The 19,249-nt window shown below is 53.2% G+C and overlaps 2 protein-coding genes across 4 annotated transcripts; one reads left to right on the top strand and one right to left on the bottom strand.

Annotated features, from left to right (window-relative positions):
• Nucleotides 1-2,776: 2,776 nt before the first annotated feature.
• ALKBH4 (alkB homolog 4, lysine demethylase) lies at nucleotides 2,777-6,175 on the bottom strand. The gene is made up of 3 exons (XM_044002092.1): nucleotides 5,916-6,175; nucleotides 4,378-4,575; nucleotides 2,777-3,873 (listed from the first exon to the last, which is right to left on the bottom strand). The coding sequence occupies exons 1-3, from the start codon at nucleotides 6,030-6,032 to the stop codon at nucleotides 3,259-3,261; spliced, it is 930 nt and encodes a 309-aa protein (XP_043858027.1). The 5' UTR covers nucleotides 6,033-6,175; the 3' UTR covers nucleotides 2,777-3,258.
• Nucleotides 6,176-6,301: 126 nt separating this feature from the next.
• Nucleotides 6,302-19,196, top strand: LRWD1 (leucine rich repeats and WD repeat domain containing 1). 3 transcript variants are annotated; one of them, XM_044002090.1, is made up of 15 exons: nucleotides 6,302-6,435; nucleotides 7,385-7,619; nucleotides 8,712-8,828; nucleotides 12,994-13,137; nucleotides 13,938-14,126; nucleotides 15,026-15,214; nucleotides 15,288-15,408; nucleotides 15,598-15,707; nucleotides 16,084-16,291; nucleotides 16,589-16,661; nucleotides 16,748-16,888; nucleotides 17,561-17,652; nucleotides 17,973-18,128; nucleotides 18,462-18,574; nucleotides 18,940-19,196. In XM_044002090.1, the coding sequence occupies exons 1-15, from the start codon at nucleotides 6,356-6,358 to the stop codon at nucleotides 19,099-19,101; spliced, it is 2,130 nt and encodes a 709-aa protein (XP_043858025.1). In that variant the 5' UTR covers nucleotides 6,302-6,355; the 3' UTR covers nucleotides 19,102-19,196. The 3 variants fall into 3 exon arrangements, with proteins under 3 accessions (XP_043858025.1, XP_043858026.1, XP_043858024.1); XM_044002091.1 differs by lacking the exon at nucleotides 6,302-6,435 and adding an exon at nucleotides 6,499-6,621; XM_044002089.1 differs by lacking the exon at nucleotides 6,302-6,435 and having other exon boundaries at nucleotides 6,633-7,619.
• The last annotated feature ends 53 nt before the right edge of the window (nucleotides 19,197-19,249 follow it).

The raw sequence follows: 19,249 nt of genomic DNA, 5'->3' as shown, positions 1-19,249 counted from the left end.
CAAAACTTTCATAGAATCACATGGATGGATGTGATCTTAGAAGGCCATTAGGCCCATCGCCTTGTTATTCACCCTTCTTTTAAGGACCCCTAGATGCTCCTAACTAAAAGTTTTTTAAAGCCTTAAAAGGCCTTCTAGTGTTACTTAGATGCCTCAGAGATGGCCGTATTCCTGTTGTTCAAAGAGAGACATTTCCCCTCTCAAGGTGAGATAACTACCCAAACTAAACCAATTAGGATGAACACTAGGCATGACTTAAATGTTGGGCATCTTCACCCCTTTTATCTGAGACTGCAGGGAAAGGGATCAGCATTCAAAGGCATCACTGAAGGGTCTGGGTATGGAAGGAAGAATGAATGAATGAGCTGCTAGCTGGGTGGGTGGGGCAGAGCCTCTCTCAATTCCTACCCAGTTGAACGGGAGCAAATCATCAGTTCTGTGATTGAACAATGGATGAGCCCCATTGGTGTGAGTCAGACTCATCACATAATTTTTGGGCGTGGGGGTGGGGGTGAGGCAATTGGGGTTAAGTGACTTGCCCAGGGTCACACAGCTAGTAAGTGTCAAGTGTCTGAGGCCGGATTTGAACTCAGGTCCTCCTGAATCCAGAGCCGGTGCTCTATCTGCTGCACCACCTAGCCGCCCCCACATAAAATTTTAATAAAGGCCCCTTGTAGAGGTTGAAGCTTCACTTTTCACGATGCCGGCAGCTAGAGTAGAAAAAGCCCCAGGTAAGATCTGGGTTCAAGTCCCAACTCCCCAGACAACACCCCCGTCCCTTCTCTGGTCCTTATTTCCTCTTTAAAAAGGGGTGGAGGCAATTGGGCCTGGTGGTCTCCAAGGGCCCTCTTAGCTCTAACATTCTGATTCTAACTTGCATTTGGGGAATTTAGTGTATACAAGGCAGCGGGTGACATCATTTGTAAACTCAGTTTAGAAAAAGCATTTTGTTTTGGGTTTTTCCCCCACAGATCTCCACACCTGTTGAAAATCCAAGGCAGTCTGTGCTAGGATGTTGCTAAATTGTCATCCTCCTGATTTCCAAGTGGTTTTGTTTCTGTTTGGTTTTAACAGCCACCCGTACAGCTATAGGATTTGGAATGATCATCTTCAGGTCGTGACTTTTAAAATGATTAGAATAACCCTGACCTGGCTCCCGGGCTCAATACTGGTATCGAATGTCATCCTCTCAAACTCCAACCCCCAAGGAAGTGTGGCCTTGACTAGATAAACTTGATAGACCGAGCTGACTAGAGGTTTGGTTTGTGATGGACCCATTTCTCCAACTCCAACCATCAAGCCATGCTGAGCTGAACACACAGCTCCTGCACTAGCCGCCTTCGCGTGGGAGAGGAAGGGGAGGCAGCGAGACCAATAACTATTTGTTTTGTCATCCTACCCTCAAAATTGCCCTACCTGAAGGTAAGAGGAATGAGGTGGGCTTAGGAGGTCCCTTTGGCCCAGGTTTAAACTGGCTAGGGCCTGGGATGATGTCCGTCTAGCCTGGATGACAGACCCAGGGAGATGGAATTGGCTGTAGGAACAAACTGCTGGTCCCAGGATGCTCAAACGGGGTCTTTGTGGCATGAACCTCTTCTCAGATCTATATTATTAAATGCATAAGATAAAATATAGAACATTGCAAAGGAAACCAATTTTGTTGAATATAGCAAAATATATATATATTTTTTGGTGAGGCAATTGGGGTTAAGTGACTTGCCCAGGGTCACACAGCTAGTAAGTATCAAGTGTCTTGAGGCCGGATTTGAACTCAGGTCCTCCTGAATCCAGGGCCGGTGCTCTATCCACTGCACCACCTAGCTGCCCCATAGCAAAATATTTTAAAAAATTTTAAAAACAAATTCAGATGCCAGATTAAGAACCCCTATTCTAGATTGTGCTCCCTAGTTCACCCTGAATCTTCCCAAGTCCCTTAAAACCTGTGTTGACCCAACCTCTAGAACTAGTTTGGTTCCCCTGGGGTCTTACAGGCTGGGATTGGGCTAGATTTCCTGTGACTATTTCAGTCCAGAAGAACCCCTAGGGGGTTCTTGTATGGGAACTGGAATACCCTTACAGTGTTGGCTAAGGGAACAGAAGCACCCTTGCCAGGTTGGGCAGGGGATCTAAACTATCACAACTCGAGTTGATGAATTATCATTGCTTAGCCTGTGCCCAAATTTAGAACTCAAAGTAAATAAACAAAACTATTTTCTGAAGTCATCTGGAAGAGAAGACACGGGATAAGATGAATTATCATGTCCTTACGTAAAAATGCCCTATTAAAATGGAAGGCCATTCTTTAGAAAGCCATGATGAGGAAGTAGTGAAGATAAACCAATGGAGAGAGCACTTCAGCAAACTTGGGCTCTCATTCCAGCTCTGCTGTGCATTAGCTGGGGGACCTTAGATTTAGCTGGGGATGAAATCTCCTACCTGGTAAAGAAGGGGATGGGAGTGAGTGATCTTGAAGGATCTTAAGTTGTCTCTCTCAATTTGAAAATTCCAGAAATGTGAGAATATCCACATCTCGTAACAAGAACCTCTGCTAGGAGCGTGGGCCTGTATCGCAGGATGTTGGGTCTAGCCTCTCCTGAAAGGCCATCATTTCTGTCCCATCTTGTACACGGATTCTTGAAACCCAGGTGGGCCACCCCAACCCCTGCTCAACCCCAGCTCAAGCCACCCAGCCTCTGTTAGATGTAGCCCACGATTATCACACCAGCAGCGAGTCTGTCATTAAGGCCAGACCCTCAATCTTTCATCACATCAGAACTTTAAAAAAACATGTGTTTAATGCAACGCTCATCCTTCCATAACACACAGAATGTTGTGTATATTTAGAATGACCCCTAGAGTCTTACACTAATTTGGGTGAAGCAGATGCAATTAGGGGCCTTTTCCCCTCATGGAAACATCCATAGGCAAAGGCCCACCAATCAAAGGGCTGGATCTTCTCAGGCGAGCTGGGAGGAGGGGGTGCCAAGGTAGAGCAGCCCTCCCCAGCGTGGCCAGGGCTGCCGCATCACCATTCTTCCTGCCCTCTCCCGCTCTACCTTTACTCTGCCCAGGCCCTCAGCCTGGCTTCTTTCCAAGACAACAACAAGATGAGAATTCCCAAAGTGCTCTTCTTCAGACTGTGCAGCCCAACTAAAGTCATCCTGTTACGAATCCAAGGCTTGCAGGTGCAGCAGTGCCACCAGGCCCTGGACTTGTTTCGTGACAAATCTGGGTGCCGGCTCCCTTCCTCTGGCCTTGTCACACGGGTTTTCCTTGGAACGACAGAGCTATTTGCAGGAGTTCCTGCCCTAGTTCCCCCCACTTCCCTCCAGGACAGAACTCGGCCGACAGCTCCCGAAAGGTGGCACAGATTCGGCGGCTCTGGATGTGCTGGCGGTGGATGGCGTGCTTCCACTGATAGCGGGCAGCTCCAAACAACACGAGCAGGGACCTGGCAGGCAAGTGAATGGCCACCTCCACCTGGTCACACACAACAGCCCTCCGGGTGACCTGGGCGTCCTCAGGGTCTCCTGCCTTTGTGTCCTTCTGCACAGAGTTTCTCATTCCCCTCGGGGCCGCGGAGAGTAACTGAAGCATCTCATCACAGTCCCGAGACATGGACATCACCGTGGGCGAGAGCAGATTGAGGCTGAGCAGCCGCTCTCCCCAGAGCCAAGAGTCGTCCAAGTGGGGGTCGATCGCAGAGCCTCGTTCGGGGTGGTAGTCCAGGTTACACTGCTCGACCGGCAGGAACCTCTCCAGGAGGGGGTGCGCCCCCATCCTCTGCACGATCTCCCGGCTGAAGCTGGGCAGGCCATCAAAAGCACCAGGTTTGAGCTTCTGCTTCCTGAAGTTGACTTTGGGACCATAGTCCTGTAGGAGAGAGGAAACAGAAGAGGGCAAGGGGAAGGGGTGGTGATTTTCACTTGAAGCAGCTCCCTTATTAAGTAAATCTGAGCTAAGTGCTTGGGGGGGTCGAGCAGACATCCGGGCAGACTGGATTGCTAACTCAGATGTCTGTAGCTCCAAATTGGGCCTCGTGCAAGGACAGGCACTGAGCTCTGTACTGGGGGGCTGCAGGGCCTGGGCACCTCAGGAGACGGTCTCCGGGGGCTGCTCTGGCCAAAACGATCACCACCGGTAGGTGATGAGCCCTCCACCGAGCCGATTCCCAGACAGAATTGGGTGTTTCAAGCTGCAGACCTTTCTGGCTCGGTGGCCTCCCCCTGAGCTCGGGCTTCTGCTAAAGATGACAACACACCTGGTAAGTGCTAGATCACAGCCAGATGGACATGAAAGGAGGAATTCGGGAGCACCTATGGCTGCGACCAGAGACAGTTCTGCAAAGGGCCGTGCCTCGCCTGGCAGCTGCTGTACCTGTTTCCTCCTTCCAGACTGTGAAAGCTTCCAGTCGTCCTGATCCATTAATCGAACCAGTTCAGCCTCTTCCTCAGCAGTAACAAAGTCCTTTATCAGAGCCACTCCTGGGAAAGGAAAAGCCCAGCCAGCAAACTCTGATTTCTCCTTTCCCATGGCTAAGCCGGTCTCTAAACAGTAGATAAAATGGGCCGTCTTCTGCAAAGGAAAAGACAGAGGTCCTGCCATGACAAAGTTGATTTTCTTTTCTTTCTTTCTTTTTTTTTTTGGTGAGGCAATTGGGGTTAAGTGACTTGCCTAGGGTCACACAACTAGTAATTGTTAAGTGTCTGAGCCTGGATTTGAACTCAGGTCCTGAATCCAGGGCTGGTGCTCTATCCACTGCGTCACCTAGCTGCCCCAAGAAAGTTCATTTTCAAGGGTCAAGTCTCCATGATCTCCTTATGTGCACCAGGCACTGTGCTGTGTACTCTACTGTCTCCTTTGACCCTCACTACAACCCTGGGAGGGAGGTCCTATTATGTCCTCATTTTACAGATGAGGAAACTGAGGCAGGCAGGGGTAAAGTGACTTCCCAAGGCAAGTGTCTGAGGCCAAATTTGAACTCAGGGCTCTGTCCCCAGCACCACCTACCAGGAAGCTGGGAATGTTTTAATGATTGATCTTTCTTTCTCCCCCTCCTGGGTTCTAGCGTGTTAAAGTCTCTCCTCTGCCTATTGCTGGCTCCCACTTGATTACCCTGCCCCGTCCTGGCTGGTCAAGCCTGGCTAGTGACAGGCTGTGGTCCTCAAGCCAGTGACCAGCCCCTGGGCTCCTCAAGTTGCTGACTCTTCTGTCCCTCCCTTCTAGTCCATGCCCATCAGCCTTTTCAAGCCTTCACCCAAGGCCCCCAGCGCAATGCCAGGACCATTAACAAGCCCAGTCTTCCGGTAACTTAGCGCTTGGTCGGGGTCTGTGCCTCCACCACAGGACTCAAAGCCTGGGAGGTGGGGAGGGAGGTTCAAAGGGATCAGGGCAGGCTCCCTGGAGGAGGAGGCATTTGAAGTGAGCTTGGAAAGCAGGTGAGAACTTCACAAGGTCGTGGCCTGGGGGCGCGGGGCACCCACTAATAGACCAGAGGGACCCCGACCACAGAGCCCCGCCCACTCAGGGCCAGGAGCCTCTGATCCCACTCCCCTCGCTGGGGGAACGCAAAGGGGGAGTCTGAGGAGGGAAGATGGGTCACAGGTGGAGGGTGGACAAGAGCTCCCCGCGGGAGGCGGAAGGGAGCTGGGGATGCTAAAGGGAAGGAAAGGATGCCCCCCACCCCCGGGCAGCCACAAGCCACGTGACTCGGCCTTAGTTTGCCCAACTGTGAAATGGAGACACCCCGGGCCAAGGCCGGCCGCCAGGTGCTTGGCAGACTTTGGGGAGCTACGTCAGCGCCCCCATTAGACAGATGGAGCCCCGGGGGGAGGGCTTTGCTCGACCAAACACAAATGGGAGGGGCAGTGACCCCCGGCCCCAGCCCCGGGGCTTCCCGCCCCGCCCCCTCCCACCTGAGGGGCCACAGCTCCGGGCGGGCCGCCACCTCGCTCCCGCTCGCACACCAGGCAGGTCCGGACCCCTTTGCAGCCGCAGTCTCGGGGTCGGGCCCCCCCACCGGCCGCCGCCATGCCGGTGCCCAGAGTGCCGCCGGGCGGACAGCCTCAGCGGGGTGTGTGCGCAGGCGCGGGCCGCGGTGGCCGCTGGGAAAGGTAGTCCCGTGGGGCCAGGACACGTGGGATCCTGCTCGGCCAGGCCTTCTTCCGGCCGGCGGCGCGCGAACCTCTCCGGTGCGAACAGCCGGACGGAAAGCCGAGGCTGCCGCTCGGAGCCCCAGCGTCGCCCCCGCCCCGGGCCCGGGTGAGCTCGTGGAGCCAGCCCCAGGCGGCGGCCGGCGTGGGCAAGCAGGGCCTCGCGGCAGGGAAGCAGGGCGCGCCCGCGGACGCCGGTGGCCATGGGCCGGCTCGAAACCCCGCTGCTGCTGCAGAGGGGGCAACCCAAGTCCGACCGGCTCAGCAGGATCAAGAAGCTCGAGTAAGACTGGGCGGGGACGCGCGTGCGCGTGTGCACGCGCGTGTGTTTGCGGGTAGGGGGAAACGCGTGTGCGTGCACGCGTGCGTACCCGCGCCCTTCTTCATTGGGCCTTGCGCGCGTGCTTGCGTGCTCGCGGCCGTCGGCTCGGTGTCCTTTCGTGCGCCTGTGCGTGCGTCCAGCTGCCAGGTGTGTTGTGTGCGTGCAACCGCGAGCGAGCAAACCCTGCTCTCTCCTCCAGCTGCCTCTGCCACTCCTGGCATCCGTGACCCGGCTGCCACGTCTCCCAAGGCCCTGAGCAGCCCGTGCCAAGGCGGCACCGCCCTTGACCCCCTGGGGCCCCGTTCACCTGCCCCGTGTCCCTCTTCGTGCTCATGTCGCTCTTTGCTGCGGAGGCCCCCCCCTCTGCCCTGGCTCCCAGCCGCCGACCCCAGGGGCCCGAGGGTCGGGGCTGGAGCTTGGGCCCTGCTGCCCTCTCCGGGAGCTCGCTCCCGTGCAGCCTCTTGTCCTCTGCCTGCTGGGTCACCTCTTGGAGCCCCTGCTTCCATCCCTGTCCAGCCTCCTTCCCTGCTCTGGGCTGTGACCGGTGCTCCCTCTGACCTGCTGTCCCACTGGGATTGAACTGTCCCTTCTTGAAGAGTGACCTGGGTGACTTGGGCTTCGATTCTCCCCTGCTAAGGAATGGACACAAGGGCCCCACAAATCCCTTCCCTTGTCCCCCTTTCTCCTTCCGTTGAATGAAGCGGTTCAAAGCTGCTTTTTGCCACTTGTCCCCGTCTGTCCCAATCACTAGGTTCCCTCTCACTGCTTCCCACCCCCCTCCTCCCCAGCAGTCCCCTGCCCTCAGGAAGCTGGCCCGGTGGCTGGGAGACCAGCTGCCCAGAGAAGAAATCACCCTAGTTCTCACCAGATTTGGGGGAGCCTCCCCTCACCTTCCCTTTCCTTGCTGCAGTTTGTCAAACCTCCAGCTTCGCACAAAAGATCTGGATCTCAAGCTCCTCAACCGCATGAAGCAGCTGAAGGAGCTGGATCTGTCAGACAACCTGCTGGAGAAGGTGCCCGAGGGCCTGGACCTCCCCTGCCTGCAGATCCTCAAGTGCTCCAACAACCAGCTGGAGGACGTGACCCCCCTGCAGCAGTTTGCCACACTGGAGGAGGTGGATTTTGAGGATAACTTATACCTGACGGTGAGCTGGAGGGTCCCTGTCAGAGCGGCTCAGGGTGAGGAAGAAAGCACGGTGCTCAGTCATCTACAAGTACTTATTTAGGAAGTGCTGACTATGTGGGAGGTGCTGGCAGTAAGGGAAGAGCGAGGGATGGCTAGAGAAAGCACTGGATCCAGCACAAGGACCTGAGTTCACATCCTCTCTCTGACACAATGACCATATTAGCCTCCTTTTACAGATGCTTCCTCATCTAACTGGACTAAAACTTTCTTAATCCAGCACTTTCCCTCTGCTGATTATTTTCAATTTAGCCTGAATATGTGTGTGTATATACACATATATAACACATAATGTAATACACGAGCACATATGTCATGTCATGTGTCTGCATAGTTTGCTCGCATGTTTATGTGTTTTCTGTCATGTGTCTGTATTGTGTGTTTCTTTTGTGCACACACATTCAAACATAAGTTTATCTAATATAATATATGTGGATGGCGCTTGCCTGTGCATAGTTTAGACTTTGTCTCCCCCATTACACTTGAGCACAGATTATCTTTTGTCCTTCTTTGTATTCCCAGTACCTGGCACACAGTAGGTGTTTAATAAGTGTTTGCTGATTGACTGACTGGAGGGCCTTTGAGGTCCCTTTAGCTCTAGGTTTCTGATTCTCTGTTCTTCAGCCCTGTGCTGGGTGCTATGAGGGACTCATAGGACTGTGAGCCACACAAAAGAACCAAACAGTCCCTGCCCTCAAGAAGCTTCCATTCTATAGGGGAGACAACAGGTACATGTAAAGGAATATTCGGAATCAATAAAGGATAAACCGGGTGGCGCCGTGGATAGAGCACTGGCCCTGGATTCAGGAGGACCTGAGTTCAAATCCGGCCTCAGACACTTATCACTTACTAGCTGTGTGACCCTGGGCAAGTCACTTAACCTTCATTGCTTAAAAGTCTAAACTCTTGCTAAAGTGACCACTCATTAGATTTTTAGACAGCCTTGCTAGAATTTTAGCCCCTTACAGATAGCAACGTAAAGAACTCAGTACCTTGAGGTTTGGGTTGGTGGCCAAGACCGCTTGTTCCTGAGCTTGTCTGTATTTACCTCCAGGTCAATGACAATTACAAGATCTCCTCCCTCCTCCCCAACATCCGAAAAATCAATGGGAAGGAAACATCCTCACTGATGAATCATGTGAAGATCCTGAACCGGGAACTGACCAGCCGAGTAAGGATGGCAAGAGGTGGGGTGGAAAACCTTTCTGGGGCCTTGCATAGAATTCCCTGTTCTAAGCTCCAGAAGTTCCCCTGAGGTCAATAAGTGCTTCCCCCTACCCCCAGTATGATTTCTGACTGAGACACTAAACTCAGAGTCTTGCTAATGCAAGTCCTTACAGGTCAGACACTGGCCCCCAATACTGAAATTGACCTTGTCTGTATGTTTACAGATTTATTGTCTAAATAGGGATTCTTAATCTGGGATCTATGGAGCACCTAGGGGTCTGTGGGTGGATAGATTTCCAGGGGTACTTGAATGTGGATGGGGGGGGGAATTACGTCCTTGTTTTCACTTATCTCTTTCTGAAATGTAGCATTTGCTTCCATTTTTTTTCCCATATAAATATTTTATTATTTTCCAGTTACATGTAGAGATAGTTTTCAACATTTGTTTTTATAAGATTTCTTGTTTCAAATTTTTCTCCCTCCCTCAGACAGCAAGTAATCTGATATAGGTTATATATGTACAATCACATTAAACATGTTTCTGCATTAGTCATGTAATGAGAGAAGAATCAGAGCAAAAAGGAAAAACCTCAAAAAAGAAAAACAACAACAACAAAAGCAATAGAAATAGTATGGTTCTATCTGCATCCAGATTCAATAGTTTCTTTTTTTTCTGGATTTGGAGAGCATTTTCCATCATGCATCCTTTGGAACTATCTTGGACCATTGTATTGCTGAGAAGAGTCAAGTCTATCACAGTTGATCAACACACAGTGTTGTTGATACTGTGTACAATGTTCTCCTGGTTCTGCTCATCTCACTCATCAGTTTATGCAAGTCCTTCCAGGTTTTTCTGAAATCTGCCTGCTCATCATTTCTTACAGCACAATAGTATTCATATACAGCACAATAGTATTCCATTACATTCATATACCACAACTTGTTCAGCCATTCCCTGATTGATGGGCATCCCCTCAATTTCCAATTCCTTGCCACCACAAAAAGAGAATATTTTTGTCCATGTGGGTCCTTTTCCCATTTTTGTGATCTCTTTGGGGAAAAGTCCTAATAGTGGTATTGCTGGGTCAAAGGGTATGCAAAGCTTTATACCCCTTTGGGCATAGTTCCAAACTGCTCTCCAGAATGGTTGGATCAGTTCACAACTCCACCAACAATGCATTAGTGTTCCAATTTTCCCATGGCTTCTCCAACATTTATTATTTTCCTTTTTTGTCATTTTAGCCAATCTGATAGGTGTCAGGTGGTGCCTCAGAGTTTTAATTTGCATCTCTCTAATCAATAGTGCTTTAGAGCATTTTTTCATATGGTAATAGATAGCTTTGATTTCTTCATCAGAAAACTGCCTGTTCATATCCTTTGACCATTTCTCAATTGGGGAATGACTTGGATTCTTATAAATGCTTCCATTTTTAAGACTTCATTCTGAGAAGGGACTTCACCAGACTCCCTGCCAAGGAGTCTACCCTGGTGATTATCCCTAATCCTTACAGTGGTTGGAGAATAAGGTTCTCCAGGAGGAATGGATCATCTAGGAAATTAGGCATATTATAATTGCTTTTTTTTTTTATAGGGCAGTGAGGGTTAAGTGACTTGCTCAAGGTCACACAGCTAGTGTCAAGTGTCTGAGGTCAGATTTGAACTCAGGTCCTCCTGAATCCAGAGCTGGTGCTTTATCCACTGCACCACCTAGCTGCCTCCTATAATTGCTCTTAATAGGAATCTCCACCGTTTTCCTGCCTGAGGAAACACAGTATCTGCTTAAATATTTGGATGTAGCTCTAGGTCCCCAACACTAGCCATCTTTTAGATTTCCCATAAGCATCTCAAACCCAGGGTGTCCCAGGTGGATTCATTGTTTTTCTCACGAAACACACTCCTGCTTTCTTGCTCCTTTCTGTTGAGGGCATGACTCTCTCCCACATGCCCATCATCTTCTTGCCAGACTGGTCTTTACTGCCCTTTCCCCCTCTTGCTTTGGGTGGAGGCTGTGAATTGGGTCTTTTCCATCCAAAACTTGTTGCTGTTTTGTGAGATGATGTTGCATAAAGGAAAATTTTACTAATAAGTTACTGTTCTAAACAAGTGATATCAAACTCAAGTAGAAATGGATCCCTGGGCATATTGGCTTAGAAAATGATGAGTTAATATTATTTATGTTGTCTTATATTTTAACTTATTTTGCTAAATGTTTCCCAATTACGGTTTAATCTGGTTCTGCCTGGAAGGCAGCATGTTTGACACCTCTGTTCTAAACCACTGTTGTCCTTGGCTGACATGTTTTTCTTGGCAAGGAGACCAAGTGCTTCTTGGCTATGGTGGTTTCTAGGTTTTTTGTTTGTTTGTGTTTTGTTTTGTTTTGTTTTGCGGGGCAATGGGGGTTAAATGACTTGCCCAGGGTCACACAGCTAGTAAGTGTCAAGTGTCTGAGGCCAGATTTGAACTCAGGTACTCCTGAATCCAGGGCTGGTGCTTTATCCACTGCACCACCTAGCTGCCCCCTCTAGGCTTTTGTGACATCCTAGTTTTAATGATCTGATTTATCAGGTTTAAACTTCCTTAGTAAATGGTGATGCTCAATGTCAGTGTCTATTTCTTTACCCATTTCCCATTGTTCATTGTCAATAAGTTGTTTAAATAGGCCAGGCTGTAGCTATTTCACTTGCAGACCCTATCTTCTCATTTTCTTCATCTAGTTTGGTGCTGATTTTTATCTTTGTGTTAATTGTCTTGATTGTACTCAATGACCTGATTTGGAATAACCTCTCATGGGTAACCAGTTATATCCAGACTGTTGGGTTACAGCCACTTTCATCCTCTGCTCTTAATTCTTCTGGAAGAAAGTCTTGGTGCTAACTAGCTTGTGGTGGCTTCGGCCGCTCTCGTTTCTTCCTCCTGACTCAGATTCTCCAGCATATTCTTTTGCCACCCTTCCCCCATCCCCATTTCTACAACGAAGTTACTAAAGATTGGAGTATATGTCGATTTCACTTGCAGCAGATTCTGACCAAGTTCATTCTTTCTTTTTTTAAAACTTTTTTGTAGTGAGGCAATTGGCATTAAGTGACTTGCCCAGGGTCACACGGCTAGTAAGTGTTAAGTGTCTGAGGCCGGATTTGAACTCAGGTCCTCCTGGCTCCAGGGCTGGTGCTCCATCCACTGCGCCACCTAGCTGCCCCCCATTTAAGTCTTAAGGGCCCTTGACCCCTTTGCCACCTCCCTGCACACACTTTCTTGTTTCATGGTTGGTCTTGACCAGATAATTTCTCAGGAAGTAGTCAGAATGCTGGCAAGAAACCTCTCTGTTCTTACCTCAGAGGATCACAGATGTACAGCTAGAAGCAGCTCCTCTTGTGGTACAGATGAGGAACTGGCAGGCTGGCGGGCAGGGGCATGCACAGTCACCCGGTGGCTGGTGATGTCTGGGCTTGGAGCTGTCCTTGGACCCCTTTCATCAGGGTAGCACGTACTGGAGCTTAGAGCAGCCAGGGTCCCCTCCCTGTACTGCGCACCGTGTCCCAGGCGGCGGCAGACCGTCTGGAAGAAGGTGGCTATGGGTTTCAGAAACAGTTTAATATAGACAGTGACAACACTCAGAGGCAGGCGGGCAGACTCTGACGGATTGTAGTGCATACGCTGGTCCTGGAGGACTGGTGGCAGGGGCAGGGGAGGGCCTACACCGGGAGCTGTGGGATCCGTGGGGTCCAGAGGGATGATCGTAGTGGAAACCCATGGGGCGATAACCTTAAAAGCCGCCCCAGCCTCATTCGTCCTTCCTGCAGGTTCCCTGGTGCCCCTACGTCTGAAGCTTCTGTGGCCAGGGAAGCCAGGTCTCTGAGCAGGCTGAGAGGTTCATTTCAGACGCAGCTGAGATGAACTGGTCCTGCTCCCTGTGGAAGCTTCTCATGCCCCGGCTGATAGGTGGCCTTCAGGGTTCCTCCCAGCTCCGAGCCTGCTTGAGCTTTACCCTTTCTGGCTGTGAAAACCCCGAACATAGAAACTAAGAAGGACGCGATGTACGAGAGGGAGGGAGGGGGTAGGGGGGAGCGAACTCAGCAAGGCCCACAGGCGGCAGCTAGGACTGTATCCAGGGGTAGGCACCACCTGAGAAGCCCACAGACCCTTTCTTGCTTTCTCTTGTCCTGGCCTAGGTCACTGCTTACTGGGAGAAGAACTACCAAGAGCAGCTGGACTCCCGGGCCCAGGCCAAGGACATCCATAAGGAATTTGTGAAGGCTGCCGTCAAGGAAGTGCGCTACGGGCCCGAGTCCCTGAGCGACTTCACACAGTGGAAGGTAGATCCCGGGGTGGGGTGTGGGCGTCAGGGCCACTGGGCTCTTCTCTGTGTCCCTGTGTAACCTGGGCGAATGAATTCCTTCTGCGTTTGTGAAGTCGCATCATCATTCCCTGACTGTTTGGAAAATCCCTGAGTACAGATGAACCCACCAGTCATTTCGGTGGGGCCCTGTTATGGCCTTTTTTCTTTTCTTTTTTTTTGGTGAGGCAATGGGGGTGACTTGCCCAGGGTCACACAGCTAGTAAGTGTCAAGTGTCTGAGGCCAGATTTGAACTCAGGTCCTCCTGAATCCAGGGCCGGTGCTCTATCCTTTGTGCTACCTAGCTGCCCGCTGTTATGGCCTTTTTAAAAAAATTTTTTGAAATCCCCATGATTACATGCAGAACATTCGACTTGGCTTAAATGAACATATTAACATTTCTTTTTCTAATGTACTTGAACCATTTCCCCTTAAATGACCCCATCCTCCACCCTCCCTTCTAACAAGAACAATCACATCCACCTGTAGTTCCCCACATTTGACAGAGAGAAGGGGCCTTTTCAGCCTTGTTTTCCAGACCCAGCTGTTCGTTCTCATCATTTGAGCTCAGCAGCCCCACCCCCTCTCCCAGACCCCAGCACGTAACAGTGTCTCCTGTGCTGCTTGTCTGTGCCCAGTTGTTTTCCCTGTTGCTCCTTCCAGAGGGCAGGCACCGTGGTTTGGTCTGTTTTTGCATCCCTAGCACTTAGCCCAGGCCTTGACAGGCCATAAGCACATAGTCAGTGCTTTTTGACTTGAAGGACTTTGGCCTACCCCAGGTGAAAATGATCGCCCAGCAACTGGTGACCTCGAAGCTGAACAGAAAGGAAGCCCCCTTGGAGGAGGTGTCCAAGGAAGAGGAGTCGAGCCCAGATCCCCCAGAGACCCCGGCGGCGACTTCAAAGACCCCGGCAGCAACCTCGAAGACGCCGGTGACCCCAGCAGGAGCGCCCAACCAAGAGTATGTGGTAAGGTCCTTCTCCTTGGGAAGCCTTGGCTGTGGGCCTGCCATGTATGGGCCTTACCTTCAGTGAGTGACTCATTTAGGGCCTGATCGCCCTCACCGCCCCCCCCCCCCCAGCCCCTGGCGTGATCAGACCCGATCTTCTCTCTGCCTGGCCCCCCCCCCACTTGATCTCCCTTCTTCTGTGTTCTCTCCCTTCCCCCCACGCCCCCCACTAGTGTCAGCTTTTGTAACAGTTTCTAAGAGGTGCCTCTGGGATGCCCCATTTCCTGACTGGCACCTGGGCCTGAATGCCATGCCCCTCGTGGTACAGATATTTTTCTTATAGGGCACTCTGGCCCAAGGATTCAGACCCAAGTCGATGTCTCAGTTGACATCTGTGAAGCCTGGCAGGACCCAGATTCAAATCCTAGCCATGCATAGGCAGGGTTGGTAGGTAAAGGGGAAGAACACCCCGTTGGAGCCAGGGATTCTGAGTTCAGATTCCATTCACTCAATCAGTAATAAACATGTATTAAGCACTTACTGTGTGCCAAACATCATGCCAAAGCACTAGGGTAACAAAAAGAGGTGAGACAGTCCCTGACCCCAAGAGCTCCCGGTCTGAGCTGCTGCAGAGACAAGGATAGTGAGAAGTGGTGACCAGAGGGAAGGCCCTGGGGAAGCCTTCCTGGAGGAGGTGGAAGGAGGGGATGGAGAGGACGTCCAGAGCCTTTGGCTTTGGAGCAGCCCGGAGGCCAGCGTCACTAGGTGCCTCGCTCACCCTTCCCCGCGCTGTGACTCAGTTTCCCCCTCTGTAAAACGAGGGTAGCATTGGGTCCAGGGGTCCCCGTAGTCTTGGGCTGCAGTCTCTGACCAGCAGTGCCCTCCCCCCACCCCAGCTCCAAAATTTCTTTTCCCCAGCTCAAGCTCTCAGCCTTCAAATGGAAGAAGAGGCTCCCTTCAGACCCCCCTCCCTGCAAGAGGGCCCGGCCCTCCCCGCCCCCCCAGGACTCGAAGCCGGGTCTTGGGGAGGCCAGCCTCAGCAGCTCAAGCTGCGGCCCGTCGGCCCTGGCTGCGGGCACCCAAGGCGAGACTGAGACAGAGAGTCAGGTAAGGCTACGGAGGTGCTGGAGGAGGGGGCTGGAGGCCAGGTTGGGTCCTGACCCTGGGGGCTTCTCTGCAGGAGCCAGTGGAGCTGCAGCCCCTGCACTTTCTGCAGTGCCACAGTAAGGGCAACAGCCCCGAGGACTTCAGCACCCAGCTGTGGGCCTGTGCCTTTGAGCCTACCTGGAGTGACGGCTCAGGTGAGCATCCTCCCACCCTGCTTGGCGCAGTCACCTGGTACACAGGGGAAGCCCCACCCACCCACCCACACACACACACACACACACACACACATACCTCCCGTCCTCAGTCCTGCTGCTTGCTTCCCTTGATGCCCCACCCCCTCTCCCTCAGCCTCCTGCCTGTTGCCCACCCTACCCCTCTTCCAGGACAACCCGGAGGTACATCCCAGACAGTGGCCACTTGTGGTGGGGAGGCCGTGTGCGTCATCGACTGCCAGACTGGCCTTGTGCTCCACAGGTACAAGGTGCCTGGAGAGGTGAGTGGGGGTCCACAGGGGCCTTGTCTCCAACCCCTGCATGACCAGTGTCTGCTTCGTTCCTCAGGGCTGGGGCCTGTGCCGGTTGCCGCCCAGTGGGCAGGGATGCAGGCTGTTCCAGGCTCCGATGGGGTCAGTGGGGGGGCTCTGGGCATCGTTTCTTGGCTGACGTGACTTCATCAGTGTGGGGAGAGCCCTCTTGCCTTCAGGGGGACCTGCCCAGGGCTTGGGGGGCCCATTTCCATGAGCATGAAAGGAGTCGTGCAGGTGCATGGAACGTCGGGAGTGGGTGCTCTCGCCCAGGCCCGTGAGCAGCAAGAAGAGGGTGTCCCTCTGAGGCCGGCCCCTTCCCCAGCGCCCTCTGCATCCTCCCCAGGAGTTTTTCACTGTGGCCTGGACCTCTTTGACCCTGGTGACTCAGGACGGACGGAAGAAGCGCAGTAGTGTGCTGGCGGCCGCTGGCCGGCGTGGCATCGTGAGCCTCATCCATGTGCGTGCAGGCTTCTGCTACGGAGACATTCGAGCCCACCGAAAACCCATCGCCATGGCCTGCTTTAGCCCCTCCCAGGAGACCCACCTCTTCAGTGAGACTCCCCTCCTCCACCCCGCCCTCCTGCCTCAGCAAGGCTGCCCACTGAGTGCTGACCATCCATGCAAAAGATCACCGTGGCCCCATGGCCAGGAGTGTGCATTCATGCCCTCTCGGGCCCCAGGCTTTTGCCTGCACACGCCCTTATCGACCCACCTCCCTTCTGGGGCTCTGGCCGCCTTCCCAAAACGGGGGCTCCTCCAGCTGCGACCTCACAACCTGGCCCCACTCTGGGAGGCTTCAGCTTTGGCTTTAGGCTTGGACAGTCAGCCTTTTCCTCCTTTCTCCCCAGCTGCCTCCTACAACAAGCGCATCACCCTCTGGGACATCGGCCTCCCTGACTACAACTATAATTTCAGGCCCAGGTGAGCTTTCTCTCTAGAGCCCTGGCTCTGTGGCGGGGGAAGGAAGGCCCCCCGCAGGAGGCTCACATTCTTGCTCCCTCCCCCAGCCAGCTCCTCATGCTGGATGCCAGCGCCACCCCTCTGCGCCTCTGCCCGGTGCCCTCTTGCCCCGACCACTACCTGCTGGCTGGCTGTGAGGACGGCTGCTTCGCCTGGGACATACGGCTAGATGAGCCACAGAAGAGAAGGTGAGGGAGGGCGGAGATGGGAGGCAGGAGATGGGAGGCAGGAGGGAACCAGCTGTGATAGACACAGGCTGGGGACCTCAGGGGCTGCTCTCAGAGTTTTCTTCCCACCTTTACAGGCAAGAGAGGCCTAGTTTGGGGAGGGGGTGTTTGGGGGGGCCCTGATGCAAGGTCCGCCTGAGACCAGTGTCCCCGTGAGGGTGCCGCCGATCTGGACGCAAACTGGCTGGCAGCAGGAGTGGGGGGAGGGGCAGTGCCGAGATCCCTTCTCTCAGCAGGCGCCACCTTGACCGTGGTTGGTGTTTGCTTGTTTTTACTGAAAAGATCTCGAGGCTCAGAACAGGTGTGGGATTGGGCTCATGCTCACTCTCTGGGCTTTGGGCGGGTCACCGTGTGGGACACCATGTGGGACGGCGTCCTGCGTGTCAGGCTTCTCGGCTGTCAGGGTTTTGATGTGTGCCTGTCTTCTGCGCCCTCCCTTTGCATCCCAGATGTCCCAGAGGAGCTCGATTGGCCCTTGGCTGTCACGGTCTCCTGCGTCTCTGAGACAGCCTTGGAGCCATCACAGGCCATTTCAAGCCCAGCAGGGTCTGAGTCGCCCCCATTCTCTGCCAGGGTGAACACAGTTTAAGGAGGGAAGGTGCATTAACCTTGCAATGCTTGACCTTCCCACAGAGAATTTGAGATGGTCTTCCTATTCCCCCAAGGCCCGGGGAGAGCACACAGGAAGGTGGATGGGCTGGGTTTTGTGAGTGAAGACGTCGTGGGTGAGTGCTTAGGGCCTGCCCAGCCTAGTAGACCCCCCCCCCCCCCGGGGCTGGTGGGGCAAGTCCCGAGAGGGGGAAATGCCCCCAGGTGGGGCCCATGAGACCAGAGCGGAGGAACTGTCCTTCATGAGAAGGGGGTCCCATGAAGGACTGATCGAGGGCTCATGGGGGTACAGTGGGTGGAAAGCTGGGCCCTGAATGCCTTAACCCCAAGCTTCTCCCCCTGGGAGGCCCCTCTCCCTTGGGTACCCTCCAGTCCCCCGAGCTGGCGGTAGGACCCCCTCCCCCTTCAGTGGCTGAGCGTCCTCCTTTTCCTGCAGCCTCCAAGGGCTGTACCCCAGGCTCTATCTGCTTGTGGAGCTGGAGTCAGTCCCTCGCAGGAAGAGGAGACAAGCAGCAGGTCACAGCTGCCATCTTGGCAGAACTACAGTGGTCCAACACGGAGCTGCCCTACCTGACCCTCAGCACCTGTCCAGGTAGAGCTCACCTCCAGAAAGCAGGGAACTGTGGGGGGCAGAGCCAGGAGGCGCTACCGAGACAGCAGGAACAGGTGGGGGGGAGGAGAAAACAGGCCTCAGGAACTCGGCCTACGCCTCAGGAGGCAGCTCTGTCAAGGGAGATGCTAACGGTGTCCTCCGGGGCCATCGCTGGGGTTCTAAGCCGGCCAAGGCTGAATGCAGCCAAGACGGGAGACCTCATAGGAAGGGTAGTGGAGGGGCCCCTGCTGGGGCCAGGAGAGGGTCTCTAAGCAGACTGGGGGCAGTGCAGGCCTCTCTGACTTGGTCACCCCCCCCCCCCTACGATTACAGAAAAGGCCTTTGTCTTCTGCGGGGATGAAGAGGGCAGCGTGTGGATGTACAACATCAAGCGTTATCTCGAGCAGCAGCAGCAGCCCCTGCAGGCCAAGGTGGCCCCCACAAGGGTAGGCTCGCTGGAAGTTCTCTGGGCAAAAGATGTGGTTTTCATTTTGGCTCCAACTTGATGCTTCTCATCTGTGGGCCCGTGTCCTTATCTTAAAAATGAGGATGAGGTGATTTCTAAAATCCTTCCAGACCCTGTGATCCTGGAGTGGCGTTCACAGCCAAAGGCTCAGAAATGCTTCCTTAGTCCCTCTCTTGGGTAGAAGTGGTGGCATTCCCTTCTGTTGCCCTCCCAGAAATGCTTTACAGACCAGTGAAGCCCTAAAGCCAGCTCTTAATGCTGTGCTTCTCTAGGCCTGGGCTAATCCTGAGGGGAAGAGTATGTCTCATGAACAATACATCTCAAGTTTCTTCTTTGTTTTGACAGATTCTCAAGTGGCCAGATCTCTCAGCCCGAGGCAAAAAGATGAACAAAACTTTAATCAACACAGCGGTGGCAGACCCTACCTTTACCTACCTTGTGGCTCTGACAGACACAAACATCATTGCCATCTGGGGGAGACTAGCAGCCAGCGGCAGGGTCAAATGACTGGTTTTGTGCTTTTCGTGGTGGAAATTGTGAGGCTCTCCCAAGTGTGCGTTTTCTAAATGGATAGTTTTTAACTAAACTCAAATTAAAACAAAGCGAGCTGTGTTTGTATGTTCTGTGGACCAGGAGAGAGGGCTAGCTAGCTAGG

The sequence above is a fragment of the Dromiciops gliroides genome, chromosome 4, assembly GCF_019393635.1.
Source record: "Dromiciops gliroides isolate mDroGli1 chromosome 4, mDroGli1.pri, whole genome shotgun sequence".
NCBI lineage: Eukaryota > Metazoa > Chordata > Mammalia > Microbiotheria > Microbiotheriidae > Dromiciops > Dromiciops gliroides.
The sequence above is the reverse complement of the archived record's forward strand: the minus strand, read 5'-3'. Positions and strand labels throughout refer to the sequence as shown.

Excerpts from the sequence above, each read along its gene's own strand:
- ALKBH4 (XM_044002092.1), bottom strand. The coding sequence starts at position 6,032 with ATGGCGGCGGCCGGTGGGGGGGCCCGACCCCGAGACTGCGGCTGCAAA. Across the intron at positions 4,576-5,915 it reads CCGGAGCTGTGGCCCCTCAG|AAGACGGCCCATTTTATCTA; the intron begins GTGGGAGGGGGC and ends TTTCCTTTGCAG. Across the intron at positions 3,874-4,377 it reads AGTCTGGAAGGAGGAAACAG|GACTATGGTCCCAAAGTCAA; the intron begins GTACAGCAGCTG and ends TCTCTCCTACAG.
- LRWD1 (XM_044002089.1), top strand. The coding sequence starts at position 7,170 with ATGAAGCGGTTCAAAGCTGCTTTTTGCCACTTGTCCCCGTCTGTCCCA. Across the intron at positions 14,127-15,025 it reads CGCCCAACCAAGAGTATGTG|CTCAAGCTCTCAGCCTTCAA; the intron begins GTAAGGTCCTTC and ends TCTTTTCCCCAG. Across the intron at positions 15,708-16,083 it reads GGTACAAGGTGCCTGGAGAG|GAGTTTTTCACTGTGGCCTG; the intron begins GTGAGTGGGGGT and ends CATCCTCCCCAG.